General features: G+C 40.0%; 1 protein-coding gene across 4 annotated transcripts in view; it reads right to left on the minus strand.

The window, feature by feature from the left end:
* Nucleotides 1-23,703, minus strand: part of SPIDR (scaffold protein involved in DNA repair) — a 202,580-nt gene that overhangs the window by 63,139 nt on the left and 115,738 nt on the right. For all 4 annotated transcript variants that reach the window (XR_003989104.1, XM_030469877.1, XM_030469893.1 and 1 more), the window contains exons 9-10: nt 9,748-9,958; nt 6,845-7,095 (exon numbers count right to left, since the gene is read on the minus strand). Coding sequence is in view for 3 of the 4 variants with exons in the window: in XM_030469877.1 (XP_030325737.1) it covers nt 6,845-7,095; nt 9,748-9,958 (462 nt within the window). In the remaining variant the exon portion in view is untranslated. The remainder of the gene's footprint in view (nt 1-6,844; nt 7,096-9,747; nt 9,959-23,703) is intronic.

Here is a 23,703-nt window from a genome sequence, read left to right on the forward strand (position 1 = left end):
AATAAAGTGTATAAAAGCTTAAGATATAGGTGTACAGGCCAATATCCCAGCAATATGGTCCCATTCAAAGTCTATCTTGGCTTAATTACTAGAATGTGCCCATAATTTTAAAACCACACAGGACAGTCAGTGTATTCCTGCCTCTACCCTCTTTGGGACAAAAGACCTGCTTCTTCCCAGAAGAGTAGGTTCATAACACCTTTCCAAGGAATATTGATTTGCTATATCTAAACAGAGGCTTGTACAAAGCTGATGATGAAAAGTTATTTTGAAGAAACTTCCTTTTTGGAAACTTGCTATTGTATTAAATCTATGCTGATGTTTCTTTGCACATTCACTGATCTATGCAGATACTTGAGACTATGCGTACAAAGACTGTTTACCTGCCCAAGATGCCCAGAAATTATGTGCAATACCTGGATGGTTAAATTTCCCTCCCAACTGTTAGCTCGGCATGTGTCCATTGAGGCATTTATAATATTTATCACTGCTCACAGTCCTTGCCTTCTGTCCCATGGTAGCAGGAAAACAAATCCCAGAGACACAATCTGGCTTTTACAAAAATTTTGGAGAGCTCCAGCACAACTATTAACAATTCCTCCAGGTCAGGACTGAAGTCATGTAGTCAGTGAAAGGCAGAGGAGTAAAACACACATGGAGGATTTCTGCTCTCATACAAAAACTCAAGGGAAAAAAAGGTCAAAACCAAGGTAAAGATTCCACACCTTTTACACAGGCCATCTTAGAGTAATTCTTGACAAATAACAGGTGCTGGAAAATTACTATTCCTGGTTTAAACCAGACAATGTACAACAGCACATACCTTGATTGTGGCTCTAGGGCTGGAAAAGTACCTTTTGAGATTGTTTGCTTTCTACTCCCTAGTCTGGTCTCCACTATAGGATAACATACAGGGGACTACTTTGCTCTTCCATTCCCCCCATTTATATATTCCCTTGAAAATAATCAGTTGGGTGGATACAGCCTTAAAACAGACAGCAGTGGGAAACGAGGTGTTCAGGTGCAATAAACCTTCCCCAGATTTCTAAAGCCACATCATCAGATGTGGGAGGTGTGAAAAGGTATTGTTACAAGGTAAGTAGTGGTGGATACACAACTACATCATGATGTTTCCAAACCATTTATACGTCTCTGTTATTTATGTATCTCTGCAATTTCTGTATCATGGGGTAGAGCTATGGGTAAGTAGAGCTATTATTCCTCCTTCTTGACCAACAAAAGGCTTGGGGGTATGTGTGACTGTCTTCTGTGAACATATGGGCACTTTACTGATCAGTCTAAGTACCTGAGTATGGAGGAAATATGAGCCAGCAACCAGGGTCTCGTTTTTGCTAAATGCACACACAGTGTTAGTGTTGGCCGTCTGATGGTTGGTTTCTGTTCCTGCCCATTTGCTTTCCAAAAGGAGTGAATCCCTGTCACACTTGTGGTCTATGCTGGCTACTGTCTTCTGGAGACTCTTTTCTATATCAGCAGCTTTTACCACTGCCCTGAAATATTTTAGAACAATGGCAAATTGTTTAATTGCCTATTCCCAGCGCAAGGCCAAAACCCGGCGCTGTATGTTGAGGGGTCCTTTTTTAACTTTGTACGGAGTATGTCAGATAACAGTGCTTTCACCTTGCCCTTGGACAGAATAAGACTATGTAAATATTTAGCACTGAAAAATAAACGGTAATGTCAAATTAACAAATTGTTGTACTACAGTGGCACTGGAAGAAGCCCAAGTTCTATCTATCCGTCTGCACCATCAGCAGCAGGGAAAACAGACTTTCAGGGCTATTTGGGCAACGGCATGGGGAAGCTACAGTGTTAAATATATAATACACTTTAATGTCTCAGCCAGACAACGTGATACCAAAGCAATTTTTCCAACAGCCTTTTGTCCTTATTCTCTGTTTTGGTGGCTCCAGTTTGAGAATTAAAAATAGAGCAGGGTGGAGGCAAAAGGGAATAATCCAAGTGTCAAGGAGTCTTAACTGTGAATGAAAAAAAAAAAGGAAAAAAAGAGAGAGACTTCAAAGCAGAAACAGGTTACTAGACCTTGAACCACAGCTGTTAAGAGAACTGTTACAGGTCTGCCAAGTAGCAATTAGACTACTTTGCAAGAATATTAAAAGCATGTATCTTCTCTTCCGAGAAGGATCTGAAAAGGGGAAATCAGAGAAAACTTCTAGCTTATGGAGTATTCTCTACTGCACTTCAGTTACCTATTTCCTGTTTATTTCCCACTTGAAAAATCACATCCCAGAAACATAATGTAATTTTAAAAAACTGCATTTATGACCATTCCATTTAAAATGTTTTGTTGAACAAAAAACACAAAAAACAAATGGAATGCTGTAAACAGATTTAAGTCAGCCACAAAAAACATTCTGACAGATGTTAGCATCTGTGAACATGGATCTTTCACGACAGTCCTTTCCAATCTGGGCTCTTTTCAAATAAGACGACCTCCAGGGTTTTTTTGTTGTTGTTGTTTATTTCAATATGCTTTATAAAACGCAAGCTAGGTTTTCCATACCAGAAGGGTGACTTTTCAATGTATGAGTCCACCTACTTGGAATGTTAGTTGCAGCACCTGACATTCAACTTTTAGATGTGCATGCTGCCAGACAGGTTAACCCATTGACTAGACTTGTTTTAAGATAAACAGCAAAGATCATTAGACGAAGAAAAAGAGGAAAAAAGGAAATCCAACTTTGAAATTAATTAATTTTATGGAATTACCATTTGCCAATAAAACTGTTTTATACAGAATTACATATGAGCTGACTACTCAGAAACTTGCAACAACTTGCTAGAGCATAATGAATCCCAGCAACTTTGACGTTTCTGGGGGCCTGCTCGGAAAGAGAAATGTGACTTTCCCCAAACTTCTATTTCTTCCAGCCACTCAAACAAATCCTTGGCTTTTCTAAATATTTTGCTCCCCAAGGGTCCTGCTTGCATGGCAGCAGGGCTTTCCACCGCTCTGAGATCTGGCAACTGGGAAACAAAATAAAGAGCAAAACCAAAAGAACTATTGATAACTACTGCATAGAGCCTGAGAACATTATGTTTTAAAATAAATGTATTGCCTTTCCTTTGTTCTTGGAATAGAAAGTTACTACAGGCTAGACTGCTAACTTCCAGGTAGGAAGCAGGTCAAAACATACGGCAAGAGAAGTGAATGGAAAATTTCTCTAGTCACCCACAAAGATTTTAAAATGTGGATTCACAGCTATAGCTAGCATTGTTTTATATTAGCAATGGTTAGCTTTTCCTTCTTAATAGACAACACCCTTTCCTCTCCAGCCTCCTCACCCAAATCTCTGACCAGTTTAACTGCCTAATAGTCCTAAAAATGCATCTATTTTAGTTTCACCAACAACCAGCCATGTCCTTTAAGGCATAAAACTGACCAGCTCTATTTTTTACTGAACTCACGTGGCCCACTCAAAACAAACAGATACTGGCAAGAGCAAAATCCAAATTATACACTGCTTTATCCCAGGAACACAAAGTACAAGGCCGATGCAGTGAGTCAGACACCTCAGCACCAGTGAGCTCCTCAGGTTGACAGCAGTCTCTCTGGGATCCCTGTACATGTGAGCCAGGCCTTTTTCAAAAAGAGTCAAAATAATCCGGTTTAGACAAACATGTGTTGTGTCATTAGCAAAAGTCTCTCTCTCATCAAGGAGAAAAGGCAGTAAAAAGTATGCTAGGAATGCTGGAAATAGGCAGACAGTCGCGGCGAGTCATATTTTCTTCTCTCTCCCAACCCCCCCCCGAAGCTTCTTCGGCATGAAAAGTCCATTTGCAAGAGCAGTTAATTATGGGGGGAAAGGCACATAATTCAACAATAATTCAGGGAACGTGGGACCAATTTCTGTACAACAGAAGCCAGAGAACTTCTTAGTCTCTGTAGCGATATCTCAGCGTCCTCAGAAAATGCTTTAAATACTTCAGCTAAACAGACTTAAACCCATCACACATATCCATTTGTCTATCAGTTAAAGGTTGTATTCTACATATGTGTATTTATGAACAATAAAAGCTAGATGCATATAGGCATTACTGTAATTTTTATCTTTTACCTGTGTCAGTTTTAATCAGTTAAATGACTCCATTTCCTTACGATGAAAATAGCAGTTCCTCCCACAATTTGCCAGTCTCTTTCTAGAAACTGGATGTCTTGCACAAAATGCATCACTTTCCCTCTTCCACATTTAATTTCATGCCTTTTTTCAGCTAACGTTGTTTTTATGCCTCCCTGTGGCAACAACATCTAGGTTATCATGGAGTGCTACAAGATACACAATAAAACAGACTATCCAAAATACAAATCAAGTGACTATTCATCTACCTCGATATCTAATTAGAAACTTCTGTTCATGAAAGAATGCATTATCTAAGTCATCTTGCCTCATAAAATACAAACCTTCATGGCAGTTTTACTTCACAAAAAAGAAGTTTACAAAGGGAAAAAAAAAGGGTTTTTTTTAAATCACAAAAGAATGAGCCATCAGTTGGTTCAAAGGACTGCCAGAAGGCGTTGGACCCTTTTGCTCACTATCAGGTGACAGACACAGACATTTTTGACAGAGGAGAAAAGTCTCATGTGGATGCCTATCAGCGATGGAAATAGTGGCTGATAAAGCAGTATGAGGTGTTTTCCATTCCTCGGTCTTAGAAGGGTTTGTTCTCTTCTTTGCAAAAGAGAAAGTGGGTTGTTTTTCCTCTTCAGGATCTAAAAGACAGTCTGATAGCTGCAAACAACAATAACCAAGCTCTTTTCTGGGCTGGGATATCTATAAAATGCAAGGAACTTGGAAGAGGCCAGTTTAACAACTGCATGTGAGAATACCCAGCTACAGTATGTACTCAGAAGCAACGGACTCTCATTTTTTATTTTATTTCTATTTCAAGTTTGACATAAGGAGTGCAATCTGAGATTTCTGTTTTCTTTCACCCCATTCCTGTGAAGGGCGTGGGCTCAGGCAGGTTAACTACCTCAAATTGTGTGACTGCAAGTTAAGTATACTTTTGGTAAAAAGTTGGAAAGGAAATACAGAGACAGTATTGTCATTTGAACTCTACTAGAACTGATGCTGCTAAAAATCAGCTTGAATAATAGACTGTCAACTGCCCTGACTTTTGATCAAATGTAGCCCTCTGGAAGAACAATCTAGACAGAGGAATGCTGTCCTCAAAAATCACATATTGATGTGGGGCTGAAAAAATACTTTTCTTCTCACTTTTAAAAAAAATATATATTACAGCAAGAACGAATTAAATATAAAGCAATGAGCTCACATGACAAGATGTACCAATTGCTTTTTAAAAAACAATGCAAGTTGAGCTTAATAGAACTATTATATGTAAAGGAGCTTTTAAAAAAATATCGGGGACAAGGCTGTTGATAATTACTTTCCTGTGGGGGATGACCAAGCTTGCATTTTAGGAAAGAATAATCTTCCTAAATTCCTCCTGGAGGAATTTTATTTATCAATGAGTGTTGTAAACTATCCAGTGGCTTAGAAGGTAGTGAGAACTGGGAGAATTCCAGTATTTCAAAAGCTCAGGAAGAAGGACCTGTGAGCATGGTACTACCCACGAGCAGGGTGGCTTACTGGAACTCAAATTCTTCAGATCTTGAAGAATCCCTTGAAAGCCTATTGCAAATTACATCTGGAGAGCTCTCAATGGGACCTTTCAAACTAATTGCACATCTACATTCAGGTCCTAAACTCCGCGGGAAGAGAGATCTCCTAATGTCCTGAGAGGCTGAACTTAGAAGCTTTATACAATCTCTGCCACTGTAACTTTCCTTAATCAGCTTCCTGAGTGAAAACAAAATTGAATGCATCTTACCTTTCAAAATTTTAAGTCATCATGAACCAAACATTAGTGCAAAACCAAAGGAAGGAAATTCAATAATAGACACAGTGATCTCAGATTGAGAGTTGCTGACAAAGACTTTGAAATCATTCTTTGGTCTCAAACCTTGGGGATCATAACAGGAGAAGGAAAAGATACAGCAGTTAATCAGTGATCAGAAGGGAAAACTGTGTTTGGCATAGCTTTTGTACTTAAGAAAACAAGGTCCCATTCTTGCTTCCCTACACAGAAAACAGACCAGTATTAGGATGCAAACACTAAACCAGCAAGGCTAAAACCACTGGTCTGAAGCTGTACGCTCCATGGGTTTTGCCTGTAAGACTTCTTCATTGGTGTTGAAGTTTTGACACCAGATCACTTTTTACTGCAGAGAAGCTGAACTGCTGTGACCTCCAGATTTCCAGAACTCAACAGGAGTTTTTTCCAGTGGCTTCGCAATGGAGGTTTGCATGTCTACGCCTGTATTTCTCTAACAGCATCTATGTCAAATCCTCATTTTATAACTCCATCTCTCTCTATATTTCTCTTTTGTTTCAAAAGACCACTCTATGAGCATAACTTACTAGCAGAGCATACTGGAGACTGAAATAGGTAAATGGTAAGTAACAGTTATTTTGTTAAATGCAAGGAACTGTATAAGATGTTGATGTTCATCACTGGTTTTAAATTAACTTCCCATTCATTTGTTTTCAATCTTCCTGTCATCTGCTGACGATATGAACTGTAGACAGATCCTTCCCTCCTTTGGGCAGGACCACTTCTGTGTCACACCATACCAGTTAAATAACTACACCACTTCCATTAAGAGCTCCACGCTTTGCTGAGCATGCTTATTCCCTGCGAGCTGACAACTAAGAACGACATTTCCAAACTCCCTCCTCTTTAGTTTCTCATATATCACAGCCTCAACAGAAAAATTCCCATGCATCTTACTACTCACCTAACATTCGGTGGATCTGAATTTATGATGGATGTTGCACAAAGAGGCTTGTTTCCTTGAATGTGGCTTCCATAACCTTCTCTCGCAGGCAAACAGTACACCCTTTGGATAACGACTCGTACCTGTGCTTCTCTCCATCCCACTGCTGCCTGGCTCTCCACCATTTCAAGCAGAGAATCATTAATAGCACTCTGCGCTGAAGGATGCTTTTTCGAATCACAGTTGTTAAGGATTTGCGGAGCACAAGCGACCTGGTGAAGGAAAACCCATTAATAGAAACATTTCAGGGAACCTTGAAAATATGCAGTGCTAGAGAGTAGAACTTCAGCATGAAAAATCACTGCAAGAAGTGCAAAATCAGTTTCAAAATACTTGCTGCACCTAAACTAACTTACAAACTAACTTACAGACTAATGGCCAGTATTTACTGTTGATTTTTTATGAACACTCAAGAGAGCTGAGCACACAGTGCTCTCCTGTTTTTAACTCGTGCTCTGCACTGAGCTAACTCGGTCCATGAGACACGAGGGTGACAGACACCAGCAGGAAAACAGAATTGATATCAGTATTTATGATTCTTCCCTTTGAATTGAGTTTCATTTTTAGTTTACTGATGTTTTGTTCCTTCCTCTTCTAAAACTGGTGAAATTCACCTTGAATGCTTCTGGACTTTAAGTTGAAAATGAACAGGTGTCTAGTTTTAGAGAACAGTAAGTTAGTCCTTAGACTTACACATTTCAATGTAAAATGTTCCAATGTAAAAGAATTAGATGATTAATGAAAAGTATAAAACTTTAAAAGTACAATCCTACTTCCGAAAGTAGGTTCCAAAGCACTTCATTAATTCCAAAACATATTTTATAAATAAGATTTCCAAACTTTCAAAATAAATTATATGAATAAAATTATGCTACTCTGCGCCTTAATCTAAATGAGTAATTTCGTTAATTTTAAGATAAATCTCTCAGTAAAAATTGTATGCAAGTATAGACTAACATGGTCTATATATCTATAGGCTCTTTTCCAGCATAAGCAAAATTTCATAATGAAACCTGTTTTTATAAAAAGATAGGTGCCAAGAAAGGTTTTCAGAGTGTTATGGACTATGCCATAAGTATTATCGACCAGTAGAGAAGAAGAACTTGCAGTATTTAAAAGAAAACTGTGGTACGACACCACCCTTTGTCTACAAAGGGGCTGCAATAAAACCTGTCTTCTGAGTTTTAAATGGACTGGTTTTAGAATCATGGAATGGTTTGGGTTAGAAAGGACCTTAAAGCTCATCTAGTTCCAACACCCTGCCATGGGCAGGGACACCTTCCACCAGACCAGGTTGCTCAAAGCCCGCCCAGCCTGGCCTTGAACACTGCCGGGGATGGGGCAGCCACAAATTCTCTGGGCAATCTGTGCCAGTGCCTCACCGCCCTCACAGTATATAATCTAATCTAAAGCTCCTCTGTTTCATCTTAAAGCCATTCCCCCTTGTCCTGTCACTACAGGCCCTTGTAAAAAGTCCCTCTCCAGCTTTCTTAAGGGCCATCCTTTAGTTACTGGAAGCTGCTCTAAGTTCTCCCAGAGCCTTCTCTCCTCCAGGCAGAACAAGCCCAACTCACTCAGCCTGTTCTCATAGGAGAGGTGCTCCAGCCCTCTCATCATCTTCGTGGTGCTCCACTGGACCCTCTCCAACAGGTCCATATCTTTCCTGTACTGAGGACTCCAGAGTTGGGCACAGTACTCCAGGTGGGGTCTCATGAAAGTGAAGCAGAGGGGAGAATCACCCCCTTGACCTGCTGACCACGCTCCTTTTGATGCAGCCCAGGACACGGTTGGCTTTCTGGGCTGCAAATGCACACTGCTGGGTCCTGTTGAGCTCCTCATTAACCAACACCCCCAAGTCTTTCTCCTCAGGGCTACTCTCAATCCACTCCCTGCCCAGGCTGTATTTGTGCTGGGGACTGCCCTGACCCAGGTGTGGGACCTTGCACTTGGCCTTGTTGAACTCCATGAGGTTCACACGGGCCCACCTCTCAAACCTTTTGTCTGCTGAGAACCATGAGGGGAACAAGTGAATTGTTCTGGTTTTCGAATACCACATAGAAGCTTTTTACAAGGTAGAAGTGAAGCAAGAAAGGACAGTTGATTTACGTAACTTTTCCACTCCCAGGCCTATAACGGGAATTATATATAAGGCAAATACAAAATGTTGACACTCAGCATTGTTCATCAAACCTGCAGGGCCAAACTTCTCAAATACTAAGTATTAAGAATGATTTTGGGTGGCCAAAATAAAGCCTTTACAAGAGAAAGTGCTAGCACGAACTATCAGAAAACCAGATCTCTTAGAAGAATACCTCAGCTTGTAGAACCACAGCTAGAGACATGCACAGTCAGTAGTCATTTTAATAGCCATTTTAACATAAAGTCAAAATAGGAAAGAAAACAAATTAAAGGTGCAGGAAAGGGGGGATGGTGTTATCAGTCAGTGCTTTAAAGAAAGAATAGGGTTGATTAGGAAATAAGTTAAGAAATATGTGAAAAAGGAATGTTTATTTAAAATAATATCTTGAGTGAGCAGAAAATGGATTTTATTCCAAATAAAGCTTAGCTATTCAGCTATAAAGAATAAGAGAAAAATCAATGAAAACTCAAGCTACTATTAGTATTTAGCACAGTAGTGAGACTTCAGCAAAATAACCTCACAGCAGTTCAGCATTTGGATGGGCCAAAAGCCTCCGCTAAGAAAATATTATTAAAATAAACACTGCATATTATTCAGCCTTGGCTAAATGCAAGGGGAAACTGAACAGGTCAGTAATTTAGAATCTTTGGTTTTGTTATGATTTCCAAACATCTGCTCACCAACTTCTTACCAAGCACTAAACTGTGAACCAAATGGACCTTACCTGATTATCCAAAGTTTGGTGGCGTAACTCATCATCAGCGTCATCTAGTTTGAATGTCTCTGCTAAAGATATAATATTCTTCCTAATAAGCATCTTTGTAAGACCATATGTCTTCTCTCTTGTTTCTGAATGTTCACTGGGTAGCGCCTTCTGACTAAAATATGTATTCATGATAACAGGAACATCTGCATTTCTGAGAATCAGTTTTTGCCTGGAAAAAATATAATTTCAGTGGCATCAAATCCATTAGAAGTTGAACTACCAATAAGCTCTATTTTAAAATGTGTTTTGTGTTGTATTTCTCTCCCCCTTCTTCTATAGTTACTACTAAAACACTCAAAGGTGTGTTACCCAAATTGCAAATAACCCCCCCATAGATATATTCAGCATGACCAGCCGTATTAGCTCAGACATAGCCCTGGGTGAGTGGAGCTCCACTGCATACAGGGACAACTTACACCTGGAAGCCATCTGAACTCACAAGCCCTGTGAACCACATCTGGCTTCACACAAACCCTACTAGATGTCTCCGCATTGTCATTGCAGAACCAAGAACACCAGGAACCCTTGCATACAGTTACTGAGGTAAAAGCCATGAATGAAAGATTATTAATGCTGCTCTGTGTTAATTCAGAGCACTGGCTCTGCTGGACCCAGCCTGGCCCTTGCAGACCAGGATATCTCTCTCTGGTGAGTGTTTCCTACTGACCCACATTCATTCTCGCTGCAGCCAGCAGCAAGCTGTTCCCTCTGCTCTTTCTCCTCTCTTTTTCTAAGAGTAAAATCTTATGCCTTTCCTACTACTGCCATATATTATTTTGCCTGTGTGTTTGCTGCTGTCATAAATGTGCTCTCCAAGACCTAGTTTTGGTTTCTAGTGCCAACGTAAATTTCCAAACAGCTTCACATGCGGCAATTTCTTGACTAGTAGATTAAGGTAATGGTTGCAGAATCTCTAAACACACAATAATTTAATGCCAAAGCACATCTCAATGGTGGGGTTTTTTCATATGCTAGTATAGCGATCACACATTTAGAAATAAGCTTTCTATACTCACAGGATACAAATCTAATGAAGTCAGCTAACAAAAACAATCAGTAATCTCATTTTCTAGAGACCATCAAAACAGAAACAAAACTCACTGAGTGACTTTATTGCAGGCTGTGTTTCTCTACTGTTAGATTTTTATCACTTGGGAGGAAAACAAGGCCTCCTGCCTTGGCAGCAAAGTTGAGCTGACCTGAGTTCAGGAGTAATCTCAGGACTTCAGTCTCTAGACTGCTCAATGGTCATATTATGAAGATGAAGCAAGTTTTCACATCTATGACACTGCTTGTCAAAATGCAACCATACAAAGTTAAAAGGCGAACGAAAATGAAACAAAAAACCCACTAAAAAATACTTATTTCTGATCTCAGTCCATACAAGATCTTGACCATGGGCTGTTCTATAACAGACTCCTTATTCTCTTAAGAGGAGATAGGTAAGTGGAAATGAATGCTTTTATATTTTCAAAGGCATAGAAAGAGTTGCAACAAGTTTTTAAATATAATGCCCATTTTTTTATGATTAGGAAAATAATGCAACAGGAAGACGACCTCTGCCTTTTAGAAAAAAGTATACATTTAAAACTAAGCTTTCAACTTGAAACTATGAATCATACACATAAATTATAAAAAAGATGTATTGCTTCTATCTGTGAACACCCACAGAAGTTATGATTTGAAACAGAAAATTCATGAAAAGTTACAGCTTGAAACTAAGTACTGAGCTTCACCATAATGCCTTACTGCCATCTGTAAGCGCTTCAGATCTAAATGAGCAGTGGTTCATCCCTAAGGGACATTGAGTCCCTTGACTCCAGGTGAATTTGCTAACAAAGGTCCCAGTTAAGAAGAGCATGACAGTAGCTCACAAGGCTGCTAAACTGACATTGCCGGATAATTTTCTGCATTACAGGATTAAAACTGAGGAATTAGCTTGGTCAGCAAACCAATAAATCTCTGATCTCATGAGATTTTTCAGCTGTCAGTACCCCCTTTTTTCTAAAGAACAAAAATGTATTTAAGTTTGCTACAGATGTCGGAACAGTTCGGGCTGTCTTTATATGCAGATGTGGAATGAAAATTTTAGCACCTACTTTCTTGAGACGTCTGTGTTCAGACCCAAAGTAAACAGGAAATCTCTCTGAACACGAGACTGTTACATCACTAATGTCAGAAGAATGTTTGCTTGATCTAAATCATCTCATTTTCTAAAAAAATACTGACGTTAGTAGCAAATCATTCGCAGGAACTCTGAGGTTTATGGGTTTATTTTTATTTTCCTGTAGAGATATGTGATCAGCTTTTTTTCTTAAGGCAGGTATGTTTTACTGATACACAAATTACAAGTACCGCGGTCTTGCTATGCATATGCATTCCATGCCTCAAGTACTTCTATAACCACCAAGAGCTTTCTCGGCTCAGTGTTCACATCTTTACGTGAGTAATGCACAAATTAATGGCTACTCAGCATTTCCACAAAGCAAAAAAGGAACACATACACACTTTCAGGAGAAGCCCCACATTTCTTTACTGCAATCACTGTCCTTAACGAATCATTTGGTTTAAGCCTGCATAAGCATCCACAGACTTAGCAGTAACTCTTCAGCTAGGTCAGAGGCATAATCACAGCAGTCTACTTATATCTTCTCTATTTCTCAATGGACAGATTCCTCCCAAGAGGAAAGGAAAAGGCTCGGCAACAAATAGTAATAATAACCAACTGAAATGAAAGAAATAAGAAAAAAGTTTTCAATTAGCTCACTATTTTGTGTATAGGTAGATAGCTAAATGGGAATATTTTATATTTATATATGCATATAAATATAGATAATACCTTCAAAATAATTTCTATTAAATCTATGTAATATATAATAAAGATGTATAATATTATACAACATTATATCATATGTATTATTCTGAAGTTATATGTACATACGTAATTTCTTCAATATGAAGAACAGAATTATTAATATAATATGAATTAATCAAATGAAAACTCTGTCCTTTTCCAGAAGTTCTTCCTAGTATTGCTCAGCTTGAGCAAGCTCTACAGGATGGGAATTTTGTTCATCATCGTGGCAGAAAACTCTCCATTGCCACTGTATATTGCCCAAACTATTCTCTTTACAACAAAGGCAATCATGTTAGAAACACACACACACGCTTTAGTTCATTTTTGTCTGCTTGAAAGGCACAGACTAGGACAAAGAAAGCCTGTCGAGCTGCAACAGTTGGGAAAATAAACAAAAAAAATCAGTTCCCCAAGCAACCTTTGGGGTCCTGAGCTGCATGTGTTGCCCCTGTGCCTGAGGCACCATAACTGCTCACCTCAATCTTCTGTATCTGTTCTAGCTGCAGATTTTCTGTGGCCAGAAGTAGCCCTACTCTGTAGCATACACTCTGTAGCATCCTCTTAACAGATACAGTGTTAAATGGTCATTTCAGGCCTTTTGTGACCTCTCTTAAATTTCTTCTTTTCTATCTATCTGCTTCATTATATTTAAAAGCTTATTTTCAAAGAATGAGAGACATTATCTCATGTAGCAAATCACACAGTGACAATGGAAAGAAAAGAAAGCTCATTGCAGACTTAAAAAAAAGAACAACTCTCTCTTGTACTCTATGATTTTCTTCTTGCTCAGCAAAGTATATTTAAATGTTGGATTAGTTGTCAACTTCCTTAATAACTGCCTTTAGAGGAAAGGTCATTTGTAATGACCTGAAGTAGAGACTGTGAACTTTTTATACTACAGGGCATTTTTTTTCCTGGTATGTAGACAATCAGCAGTTGCCGTAACTGGTCACATGCTAAAGGAACATGAGGCAATAATGTTATTTTTTTTCTTTTCCAGCAGCAGCTTGCTTCTCTGTCCAGGACGTAGCTTGCTTTTTCTCTTCCTCCCTCCTATGATGAAATGGCTATCTGGCAGAGTAGAAGCAGGAGATGTCCTTGCCTACTTCTGCGTGAATTGTGGTCTATCACCATTCAAAACATAGAACACTGCAGAAACTTACAGCACGGTACGCTGTAAAGCAGCTGGAGCTTGAACTTGAGGCAACGTCTTAATCCTGCAGTGGAACAGTCGTCAGGTTTGCACTGCGGTCTGCCCTGCGCAGCCCATCCCCAGGCTCAGCCAGCGCGAAGCCGTGACTCTACAGCAGCAGCTAGCTCACAAACCACACGCTTCCGCTCAGTTCTGCTGACATCAAACGGCAGTGCTGGTTCATGAACTCCAGAAGACTCTGGATCACTTTAAACTACAGAACATACTTTTTTGTTCGCTCTCCGTGGGTATTTTATTGGGCTTTTTTCCTTTTACCAAGTGTAAAATGCCTACGGCATTTTTTTTTTAAAGAGCACCCTGCATTGACTGAACACTCTTAACATTTCAGTGACCTACAACATGCACTGTAATTATGAAACAGGCTAATTTCAAGCCTCAGAACAATGATTTCTGCGTAAAGAAGGTTTAACACCCACCAAGTAGAACAGTAGTAGTACGTGCAGGATCAGAGCACGCCAGAGCCTTGCACAGCTGCCCAGAAGCTTGAGGAATCATCCTCCACAGGAACACCATACAGGGCCCATCCCTAACTTCTAGGAATTGCTCCACATTTTGCCCAATATGGAGGAAGTTGCTCATGCTGCCTCTCACTTGGGTTTGAGTGCCATTTGCAATATTGTACCTGTGAAAAATTGTAACATGTCCAAGAAATGCCTGCGCACTGAAATAATGAGAATAATTTAAAAAACCTCGAATTACCCAAGTCCAGGCAGATCTCTGCCCACCTTCCACACAAGGATGGTAACTATCCTCCCAATATGTAACCCAAATTCAAAAGTCACGTGGAACAGACCATAGAATTTTTATATACGAGAGTAATCTCACCACTCATGTGTGAGTCTCCATCAGCATCATTTACCATTGCTTGAATGATCTGTATGTGTTTGTGAGCTCACACTTTCACAACGCAAAACTTCTTTCCCTGCCTCAACCTCAAAAACAGAAAACAAAAATCAGCTGGTAATCTTTCTTTGAAATTATCTTATTTAAAGCAACGGATTATTGTGGAACAAGTTCTCAAGGTTGATAACACTCTTTTTCCCCATGACAAAATAGTGTTAACTGATGTCCAGAGTCATAGATGTCAAATATACAATTCTCAACTGTGTCAGGTTTCCAAAGAAATGTAGCTTCAGCACCTCAGAAGATGTAACAATAAAAACCTACTCAAGCTATGTCTAAAATGTCCACTTTTAGAGGATGATACATTTTATTTGTGAATAGCTGGATATTTGTTTTGTTCCCCTACTGGAAAAATATTTTGCCTGAGGACTCATTCCATGAATACAACAAAGTAAAGAATACATAGCTATTAAATTTATATATTGCTATAATCCAATCTGTTTCCATTTGTCACTCTACCATAAGTAAAAAGCAAACTCCAAGGAAATTTGTAAAACACCACAGGTAATGAAAAAAAGGAATCTTTTCTATTGCAGCATAAGTTCTGTCTGCAAAATAATATTGTACTTCTCAATAAAATAACTTGCAAACCTAAGAAATCACTCCAGCAAGAAATTACAGTATACAAAGCCAACATTTTTATCTCTCTATCATTTTACTAATTTCAAAGTAATCATATAAACTAACCACTGCTTTGCCAGAGTACTGCCTTTTGAAATGTGACACCCTTTAGCACGAAAAGAAGTTGTATGGAAATTTTCACACTTAAGAAGAGCTCTGCTATAAAAAGCTTGTGGTTAACATTATGCACTATTATAACACACACCCAGTGCTCTTAGCTCTGTGGGGAGGTGCACCGTGTGCTAACTGAAGAGGATGTACAGGTCTTCTGATGTAGGAAAGCACAGATGGATATCAAAGCAAATCCATTCTACCCCCAGGAAATTACTGTCATACCAGGTTTTACCAAGACTGGAAAGTAGGGAAGTTTCTCAGAGCTCTCCAGCCACTTGCTACAGCTATGAAGAAATCACCTGAGATTTCTAGCATTCTGGACCACAATTTATCATGACAGAGCTTAACCTTTAACCACCAAACACGAAATTCCACTCACACGCCATGCTTATGTACAAACTGGCACAAAAACAGTCTCTTGAGCTCACTCATCTCTTTTGAGAGAATTTGCTAAAAATCTACTCCAACTGTGATGCTGACATTTTTTTCAATACCTAACACGTAAGTCAGGCGCAAAGCAACTTTTAAATGATGTAAACTTCTATTATAAAAAACCCTGCATGCAGTAAAGCATTAAATGAGAAAGTTTGCTTTAAAACCAAACCAAAACAAAAACACTCCCCCACACACAGTATGAGTGTGTTACAAGTAACTAGGGAGATATAAATATCGTGGTTATCTTTTCATAATCAAGATGTTATGAAAGAATTCCAATCTGTGTGTTTACCCCATATATCAACTTGTGTCTGACTAGCCACGAGCTCATTATTCAGACAACTTCCCTCTGCTCCCAGTGCTAAACTGCACGTAGGGTTTGAGGTAGCTGAGGGAAGATGGCTGGAGCCATCAGAAAGTCCAGGGATATGTCAGAAGGATTCTGAAAGGGGAGAAAAGGGAAGTAAGCAAACTGCAATATGACATTGTATTAAAACTTGTGGTGAATGTTAGAGATAACAAAAATTGCTGTACTGGTGTGAGATCAGAGGCCCATCTACCCCATACTCTAGCTTACAGCACGAAACAGCAAATGTTTGAGTAAGACTATGAAAATAAAAGCAAGCACCTAGTGAAAGTTCTCTAGAACACTCTCGAATAACTTCTAAAAACTTTCAGCTTAGGGACTTCCCAAGGCAGAAGTAATACCTTTGTAGTAGGCTTTCCTTCCAGGAACTTATGTGCCTACTTTTTGACCATTTGTACATTTACAGCATCCACAACATCCACAGCGCTCTACAGTCTAACTACACACATGTGAGAAACCACTTCCTTCTATTTGTTTTGATCTGTCACCTAGTGGTTACACTGCTGCCCCCCACTTCTTGCTTTCAAGAGGCAGTGAACAATCATTCTTCTCCATGCACTTCCTAATATAGACCTTTATCACATCGTCTCCCAGCCACTGCTTTTTCAAGGTGAAGAGCCTTAGTCATCTTAGTCATTTCTCATTTCCATACCTCTCTCCTTGTCACTCTTCTCTGTTAATTTTCCACTTCTGCTACATATTTTTTAATTCAGGAGACTGAAATTCCAACCCAAAAACACATCATGAATTTCTACAGTGACATCATGACATTTCTGACCCCATTTCTAGCAACTCTTACCATTCTATATATTTTTCTGATCATTAGAGAAAAACTGATTTGGCATTTTAATGAAGCTATCAGAACACTAAAAACACATTCCCGGATACTAACAATCCAGAGTCCACCATTTTATACATGTACTTTGCATTTATCTACAATTTCCTAGTAAGGGAGGTCAAATCCTTCCTCCAGCACTAGTTCTAGAGCACTTTATAGGAGGATGAATATACTCCCTTGTCCATAGTGTGTCCATAGGGAGTATGGTGTGCCACTGAAGAAGAAGTAAACCTGTATAGTATTATACTGTACAGAAGATGTCCAGTTCTTTATTCCTTCGTAGGCACCACAACAAAATGGAGATTTGAGGCACCAGGTTACACCAACAACTCCTCTTCCTGTGGTGGAAAGATAAGGAGTGTGGCCACTCTGCCACTGTTACACATCATCACCACTCCTGAGGTATCAGGAAAAGCTGCTTCTCAGGCTGGAAGAGCTCTGCCATATCCACCCAAGCAGCCAAGAGCCATTAGTGAAAAACTTGAGCTCAGAATTTCTGGCCAGGGTATGGGAAGCCAGGGTACTTGGCTGGTTGGCTCAAGCTTGGGGGATTATCGAAGAAACTTTAACAAATAAATTCAATTTTAAACCACATTGTTCAATGTTCTGTACAGATTATTAAGAACACTAGCCTTTTCTCCCATAGAGGTTTGGCATTTGCTATTGGCAAAGACTCTTTACGAGTCCATGCTTGCATACATGCTCACAAGTGTTTTCACATGCATAGTAGCTAGAACAAATACCTATCCCTGAGTAAACTCTAGTATTCAGAAAGACAGCTCAATATATGCATATGCTTGATTTTATTTAAGTATTTTATTATTAAATCTTATATTGAAAAAACAAAACAAAACCAAAACCCCACAATACAAGTACAAAACAACCAAAAACTCCCATTAGACTTGTTCTTGTACTCCTGTTCTGGTACGCATCTCTGCATTTCCTCTTGTTTCTTGGCCAGAACATGGAACAAGACCAAATTCTGGTCTGGCCTGTGAAGTCACGTCTTATACAGACAAGCCCAGTGCTATCAGCACGTTAGTACAGAGAGAGTAGCTAAAAGTAGCAGTAGTTCTGGGTTCTCTGGGAAGACAGAAGTGGTCACAAAAGGTAGCGAGAGCTAGTTCAGTGCCACAGAGCATGACAGCAAAGCAGAAGACTCCCTCTGAGCTGGTCAAACTGCTGCAGCAAGAAGGTGGGCAGCAGCCTGGAGGTCTACAGGAACAGTGCCAGGCAAAGGGAACTAGCTGGACACAGGCCACAGAGAGCTGCCATGCAGAGCTCCAGAGGCCATTAGGCAGGTTGTAAACCAAGTTTACCAGCACTAGGGTCCACTTCAGCTTCACTGAGCTGGGAAAAATCAATTTTTTCACTCTATTTCTTGCTACCATTGATAAATGTGTAACAAAGGTAAAGGCTGTGTGGCTAAACCAGGTACCACAGAAATCTGTTTCAGGCGAAGTCCTGCCTGCAGTAACCCACCCACCACAGTCACCAGTGAAAGACAGCAACCTTAGAGGCCAGACTGGGGACTTTCTTTACTGAAACATCCTGGTGTAGACACGGCCTGAGAGTCTTCCCCGTGCAAGGGAAGCCCAGCGGCTCAGCTTGCCAGACTGCTCTTCTATGATAAACAAAATACCTTTCTTCTTTTCAGGGCAGAAAACAGCCCTCAACAGTGTGTGTAGCTTAAAATTATTACTCACAGGAATTATTTTCAGAGCTTCATTTTGCTTCTGTTGTCTATATGTAATATGTACATATCTTCTCCATTAAATTGCAATAGATGGATTCTATGGCATTGCTCTTCCACAGGTGAAACAAGGAAAATTCTTCTGACAAATCACATTTAAATTCAACATTTTCTTTAGTGTTGTCTTTTTTCCCCCCTTTTTTGAATCTCAATATTCCTGCATTACTTCAAAGACATAATTGTACAGAACAAGCAAAAATTCAGTATTAATTCAAATACTGAAATCTTATACTGATGGTCTCCAGGTCATTGCTTAACTCTTGTTTTGTTTTATTTCACTGAACAGTTGCAATGACAATTAGCCACCAGATCATATCTGGGAGAATTTTCATACTGTATCGCGCTATACTGACATAAATTACTTCAACATCTACCAAGCCAACAAGCCAAATTTACCTACCACAATTCTGTGTGGCACGCTCATACCAATAGAACTCCTTGAAACTGATTAGAAGCTAAGTTGAAAGAAGGGGGAAAATACCAGACAAAACCTAAGAACAACTTTTTCAGAACAAGATCTGTATTTTCCTAGAGGACCTAAGAAAACAGAATTGCAACCTCAGTCACTGCTTGAAGCATAAACATAAACATAGTAAAACTTCCACAAGACTAATAGCCTTTAAAAACTGGGAAGAGTGTTGGCAGCAATGACGTTGCGACATACAGTCACGCATGAAGGGCTGGTTCTTGGACAACACACTTCAGCTAGAGAGCTCTGCAGAAGCAACACCCTTCTAAAGGAAAGGAGCGCTTTGGAGTATGGACACCCAGCCTTTCTCTGCCAAAGAGCAGAAACAAAGCCTTTGAAGTTGTGGGAAAGCACCTGTGAAAACACACAGATTTTGGAGAAAAATGGTGCGAGAGGCAGAAGAAAGGTGTGCCATCATGGAAATCTTGGCCCTGGCAAAGCAAAAACCCCTGAAGTTTGAAGTGAGAATGAAAAGAACAATAGCAAAATTAGCCAGTACAAATAAATGTTTATACAATAAAGGATGAAACAACTCCCCTACACATACATTTCCCAAGCAAACAACTGTAAGTTAAGCAGGGGCTTAAATATGTCCCATATTGTTTAACAAAGGATAGCATCTCTATTCTCAGGCCTGGAAGGTGCATACCAAGTTTCAGAAGCAGGGATTTTGCAGCCAAATTTGAAAACCTAAGGAATATGAACTAAAGAAGGACTGCTGGCTGACTTCTGATAAAGGAATCAGCATGCATTTTGTTTTTCTTCTCTATACTTTTCACTCTATAAGTGCCTTCACTAAAATAACAGCCAATACAGTATCACTGTACAATATGCCAAGCTTTACAATATGTACACAAGATCAACTTGTGTTTTGCTTTGTGTTTTTTGCCCAAACTTGCTTTTCGGCCAAGTCATGTGCTATCACAGGCAAAACCAAGAGACAAAAATCTTTGACAAAAGGATCAGGCTGCAGCAAAACTACCTGCCTTTCATCCTGACTAGTCCCACTACAACTGAAGTACCATTGCTAAGAAACTGTTTTCTACCTCCAACAGAAATATGTCTGTGCCAGCTGATACTCATCCCTATGTAAGCTGAAATTCTTCATGTTTTCCGACTCTGGAGGCAAGACCCTCTCCTTTTTCTTATTTATTTATATTTTATTGAAAAGATTGTCCTCTGCATGTTCAGCTAGGCCAAGGGCTGTCTTCTCTTAGTTTCCTTTCCCAAGTAGCACACCCTGGTCTGTAGACCCTCCCCATGCTGCTCCTCCTGGTGCTGCCACTCTGCAAAGGAGGAGAGAGCTTCACACTCGTGTTCATGTGCATATCAAGATGTACCTAAATACAAATTATTCTCTTACCCAACTACATCACTAAACAGGATGTGGAAAAACATATAAATGCAAGAAAACTACTGCATTCTTGCTTGAAGTTGTGCAAGTAAATACATTTAGGATATTGCATTTTAACACATATTTATACACCTGTTTTAAAGCAAAGTTACTTGTGCTCCGTATTTTCCTCTTCATCAGTGGCTTAAATAAAGCATACCTAAAGCCAGAGCAAAACTGCCTAGTACAAATTCTGTTCAAAGAGGAGTCTTTGGGTTGATTTCCTGTATGTAAATGTGCTCAGCTGAAAAAATGTCCAGGGCACGATTCCCAGACTACGATACAGGAAAAAAGAGGAGTTCCCTGGCTTAGTTAACATCAGAGGGAAGACACAAGGGACTCATCAAGGGAAAAGAGGCCATTCTGTGACTCTAGCATGTGCGTGCACATACACACTGAAGTGCATGCACATGCGTGTGTGCTCCCTTCCCTTCCTTGCCCCTGCCCCGGTGGGGCGGGTGAGCTGGCACAACATCTCCCCAAGGGAACAGCTCTTCAAAGATCTGATACAGTGTTTTCACATTCAACTGACTGCATACAACATTCCTTTAAAAAAAATATTATCTGTTTGCTGGCTTGAAGCGTCACAAAGATAATATTCACGTCTGTGACCCTGACTGTCTCTGGTCAAGAGGCAAAGAGATTGTGCAGACCGCGCTGCTTTCCAGCACCCCTGGGATGCCCGCCAGAAAACAGAGCTGCTGTCTCAGAGGAGAGGGTCAAATCCTTTGGCCTTCGGCTAATGCTGTTAGCAGGCCCTCTGGCTAACTCCTGAGAAGGTGAATGGCATGCACAAGAGACTTGCCTTCCACAGCCTTACACCTGTGAGAGAGATGTACGCAGTAAAAACACAAGGGTTTTTTTTCTCCTAAAATGTGGGGAGAGAATATTATTTTTTTCTTTAGAGAACCTTACTCCCAGATCACTTGTCTCCCCATTTCTTCTTTATCGTTGCTATCCTCCAAATTCCTACACCACCACCCTCTTTAAGTATCTGCCAAAACATTCGTATCTCTTCTCTACGTTGCGGCTACATGTACATGTGGGCTGAAAATCTTATAAAGAATCTTATTTCAACACGGCTTCATTGTTCAGATATTGTTTGGGCAACCAGCTTATACAGGGCCAAACAGCATCACAGAATCTCATTTCAAGGCCTGATTCAACTACAGGAGCGCTCATTTTAAAGTGAATCTAACTTCTGCCCTTCCCATAAAAACTTTCCTAAGTGCATTTTTAAAAGAAATGTTGCCAAGTGCAGAAACGCAACCTCTGCCCTTGGAAGTCCTTGAACTAAAGTTTGCTGAAGGCTGGCAGGTTAATCCAGGGAAGAATCTGTCTGTGTTTGCCCAGTCCTTCTATTCTCCCACCAACATGCACTCCTGGAGATAGGGTACCCAGATAGGCAGAACTACTATCTCATCTGATAGGGCTGGTCTGTTCATCACACCACGATTCGCCTCCATGCCAATAAAGGCATAGCCTAACAGAAAAGCAGAACATGAAAAGCAGTTAAGCATTATGTGCATTTTTGTATGTCTGAAGCTCATTCCGTTATGACAGTGTTCAGTATAATACCTTCAGCTGCCACAGAGCATGACCACAACCGACGGTGTAATGACAGTAATGAACACGTTTGCATGGCTATGCAGGAGTATACAAATCCCTCATTTTATTAACTCAGCACAGAATGTATGAAAGGCTTGAGATGCACGCAGATTTCACTCTATTTTATGCTAAGCTTGTTCTGGGACTGCCTTTTTTATTTAAGTCTACACTGTAAAGGTTAAAATTAATTAATTTTTAAAAAATTCAAGGCCCTAATAAACAAACCCAAGAACGTCTGCCCAAAAGAGAGCACCAAAATGCATGCCACCCACAACAGCTCTTTAAATGTAAACCCTCCCAACCCAAACCCTCCCCCTTTCACTTCAGAAGGTAGGTGGCCTTTACAGGGCGCACTGAGTGTCTGGGTATGACCGAACAGGACAGCACACCTTAGCTCAGAAAGCCTCTTGAATTCACCCATGGAGTTTCCCTTCCATGCTGTCAGAGAGTCCCTGGCTTAAGGACACATACTAAACACAAGCGTGGCAGTTTAGCAGTCATTTGTGCAGACTTTTCCATGCTTCCTTTTTTAATGCTCTTAAGTCACCAAAAAATTGGCCTAAGGACACAGCTATCAAACAATTTTTAAAATGTGGTAAAATCACATGTCCATTACAAAATACATGCTTATGTGCAAGGTCGGCTTACTTCTACTTAGATAATACAGCTGCACAGAGATTGCTGTAGAATTTCAGTAACATTGTAATGGTTACAAGGTCCACATGAAGGGCAAAAATAGTTGCAACTTTTTGAGTAGGCATAGACAGGAAAAAAGGTAGTGCTGGACCAGAAAACATAGCATAAGAATATTGAAAATCAGTAATTCATGCAGCAGAATGAATGGCTGGTAAAAAATTAAGCAAACACTTTGCCACTGTGCTCACTTGTATCACTTCTCTGAGGCTGAGCCTCTACCATGCTTCCATTGCACCTAAGCTTGAACTGTATCAAGTGTGCTGCACTTTCTGAGAGGGTAATAGTATCTTTCCTCCACCATAACAGATTCAGGCATACAGAGAACACTGCAGGTGTGAAGATAAAAAAATATCCGTCTACACACAGACTCAGTATTGAATGCTGCCTTTTTTGGTAGGACAAGGGGTAATGGGTTCAAACTTCAATAGGGGAAGTTTAGGTTAGATATAAGGAAGAAGTTCTCTACTGTGAGGGTGCTGAGGCACTGGAACGGGTTGCCCAAAGAAGTGGTAAATGTTCCATCCCTGGCAGTGTTCAAGGCCAGGCTGGATGGAGTCTTGGGGGCATGGTTTAGTGCGAGGTGTCCCTGCCTATGGCATGGGGGTTGGAACTAGATGATCTTAAGGTCCTTTCCAACCCAAACTATT

Source organism: Strigops habroptila, chromosome 1 (assembly GCF_004027225.2).
Source record: "Strigops habroptila isolate Jane chromosome 1, bStrHab1.2.pri, whole genome shotgun sequence".
In the NCBI taxonomy this organism is placed as follows: domain Eukaryota; kingdom Metazoa; phylum Chordata; class Aves; order Psittaciformes; family Psittacidae; genus Strigops; species Strigops habroptila.